The sequence below is a fragment of the Suncus etruscus genome, chromosome 9 (genome assembly GCF_024139225.1).
Source record: "Suncus etruscus isolate mSunEtr1 chromosome 9, mSunEtr1.pri.cur, whole genome shotgun sequence".
In the NCBI taxonomy this organism is placed as follows: domain Eukaryota; kingdom Metazoa; phylum Chordata; class Mammalia; order Eulipotyphla; family Soricidae; genus Suncus; species Suncus etruscus.
Window position 1 is genome coordinate 53,649,125 of NC_064856.1, and position 3,272 is coordinate 53,652,396.

A 3,272-nucleotide genomic window follows, 5' to 3' on the forward strand; every position below is an offset into this window, starting at 1 on the left:
AATAGCTTTTTTTAATATTGATCACAAATATGTCATATTGTTATGTATCTTCCTTTTACAAAAGATAAACTTTTATTACTCCAAAATTAAGCTAAAATCAAAATAAAATTGAGGTAGATATGATTGCAAAATCATTTTACTATGATGAAAAATGCATTCTGAACATAGAAGATAGTTAAACAGTTGTCTTATAAAAATCTCAATATGTTTTTTGTGATGAATAATTGCACTTGAGACTGACTTTCAGATCAGCTGTCATGTCAACTTCATACCTACCACTTGGTAATAGGAGAGTTTATCCTATTAGGGGCTGAAGCGGTGGCGCAGCAGTAGGGCGTTTGCCTTGTGCACGCACATCTGACCTAGAACGGATCCTCCAGGGTCCCATATGGTCCCCCACACCAGGAGAGATTTCTGAGCACATAGCATGGAGTTATCCCTGAGCATAACTGGGTGTGGCACAAAAACAAAACTAAACTAAAACAACATCAATAGAGTTTATCGCATTAAAAAAAAGGTTTGAATAAAACAATGTGGTGAAACTTCTGAATCTTGATTGAGAAATTAGTAAAAAAAAAATCACAAAAGGAAAGGATAATATTCTAGGCATAAATAAAATATTGAATAGATTTATCAAAAGGAGGCTGAGGGAAATAAATACAAAACTGTAAAGAAGAAATACTTAGATACTGATGATATATAAAGCTTGAAGAAAAGCAAGGCCATCATTCTAGTTCATATATAGTTAATATTTAATTGTAAACTAATTAGAATTGCTAAATTTATTATAGAATTTTTGTGTAATTTTTATTTCCTATAAACCCAGAGTTATTAAATATCTAATCTATTAACTATTTTTCTTCAACAACTAGATGACACTGTATAAGATTTGAGAGTACCAAGGGGCCACAATAAATGATTTACAACACAAAAATCGTTAAGTGGACAATAAAATCAATTTGTTTCATTAGTTGTACATTTATTAAATACCATTTGGTAAATATAGTATTTAGCAAGTGATAAATAGACAATCTTAAGCAATGAATAATTGGTTTCTTTGACTTTAGTTTTTTTAGTATGTCCAAATAGGAAACAAAAAATAATAGTGTGGTAAATATCTGTTCCTTTTGGACTGATTAAAAATTATTTCAATTCAAATGCCTATAGGGAATTGCTAAACTTTATAATATTTGTATGTTTTCACGTATTTTTTACTAATATCTACCTATTATTGCAAAATTTCTTTCTGTCATTTGGATTTTCTTTTGTTGTTGTTTTTGGGTCACATCAGGCAGAACCCAGAGTTATTCCTGGCTCTATGCTCAGAAATCACTCCTACAATGGCTCTGGAGAACATATGGGAAGCCTGGATTCGAACCACTGTCCTTCTGCATGCAAGGCAAATGCCCTACCTCATGCTATCTCTCTGGCCCCTCATTTGAATTTTTTGAGGAAATTTCTAATCTAAATTATTGATAGGCTTTAGAACACCATAGGGAATTTCTTTATATTGTAAAGAAGTTTATTGTGCGCAAGCTTGACTAAATCGCATAATTTTGAAAAAAGAACATTTTATTAAAATAATTGTATTAACTAAAATTAATTAGGCACTTAATCATACATATATTTAGAGAGCAAAATGCTACGTCTTTAGAAGTGGGATATATGATCATAATAATAATAATTTGCTAATATCTGATTATGTGTACAAAGGCTTATTTGGGGAGTATGAAGTGTGAGACAAAGCTTATTGCTGGATTTACTCAGGATTTTTACTTCTATCTTTTCTCAAAGGACAATAATATATAGTACAGGAAATTGAACTTGGTCAGGTGCATGGGTTCAATATATTGCAAGCCTGCTCTACTATCCCTCCAGACCAAGGCTTTTGATAAATGTTCCAGGATTATGAGAAAGCTTTCAAATTCAAGTAATAAAAGCATCTTGTTGAATCTGTTCAGATATTTTTAATGAAGAAGTAAAACCAGTGGATCTGACCAAGAAAATTTCAAAAAGAAAAGTATAATTTTCAATAAGTGGTCTAGAAAAAGTGTGTGTTTCTGTTGTGTATATTTTTTAAGTTAATAGCTTTTATTTCTAAAACAGTATTAGTTTTATAAGAGGAAAGGTTCTTTCGGTTATAAATTAGATATTTTAATTACTGAAGACATTGAAGATTAATATGATAAGATAGACTAAGCTGTTATTAAGAACTAAATTTTTTGTGTGTTACAGATGCTGATCTTCTCACTGAATACTACTACATTGGAGATTTACTCTAAAATTGAATGCTAATTTAACAGCAATAAATGATGACAACTTTAAACTCCAGCAATACTCAGTCCTCCGAATTTTATCTCACAGGTATCCCCGGCTATGAAGAATATCACCACTTGATTTCCATCCCATTCTGTCTCCTCTGCTTTATTGGAATAATGGGGAATTGTACTATCTTGCATATAGTGAGAACAGACAACAGGCTCCATGAACCCATGTACTACTTCCTGGCCATGCTTTCTCTTACTGATATGTGCATGTCGACACCCACAATGATAACACTCTTCAGAGTTTTGTGGTCCATTTCCAGGGAGATACAGTTTAATTTCTGTGTCCTACAAATGTTTTTCATTCATACTTTTTCTTTCACTGAATCATCTGTGCTCTTGGCCATGGCCATTGATAGATATGTAGCCATCTGCCATCCTCTGAGATATGCCACTATACTCACCCCAAGACTTATCTTTAAAATTGGAATTGCATCCCTTCTTAGAAGCTCTTTACCTATCATTCCACTTTTTGCTCGGCTGCCTTTCTTGCCCTATTGCCATTCTCATGTCCTATCTCATTCCTATTGTCTGCACCAGGACATCATCCGCCTTGCCTGTGCTGACATCAAGTTTAATATTATATATGGATTAGTTGTAATCACTTTACTATGGGGGGTAGACTCTCTGGGTATTTTTGTGTCTTATGTGTTTATTCTTCACTCTGTACTAAAAATTTCATCACGAGAGGGGCGGTATAAGGCCCTTAGCACATGTGCTTCCCACATTTGTGCTGTGCTCATTTTGTATGTTCCTATGATTGGACTATCTATGGTCCATCGTTTTGCCAAACACTCTTCTCCTCTTATTCACATATTCATGGCTCATATTTACTTATTAATTCCACCTGTACTAAACCCAATCATCTACAGTGTGAAGACTAAGCAGATTCGTCAAGGAATTCTCCTCTTGCTTCTCCCAAAATCTGTCAGTTCTACTGTGATGTAG

At 33.4% G+C, this 3,272-nt stretch overlaps 1 protein-coding gene across 1 annotated transcript; it reads left to right on the forward strand.

Moving 5' to 3' along the window:
* The first annotated feature begins 2,312 nt into the window (after positions 1–2,312).
* Positions 2,313–3,272, forward strand: LOC126018199 (olfactory receptor 51L1-like). Its single transcript, XM_049780344.1, has one exon. It carries the CDS (start codon positions 2,313–2,315, stop codon positions 3,270–3,272), a length of 960 nt encoding a protein of 319 aa, XP_049636301.1.

What these genes read in the sequence shown, in the direction of transcription:
- LOC126018199 (XM_049780344.1), top strand. Translation starts at nt 2,313, where the DNA reads ATGACAACTTTAAACTCCAGCAATACTCAGTCCTCCGAATTTTATCTC.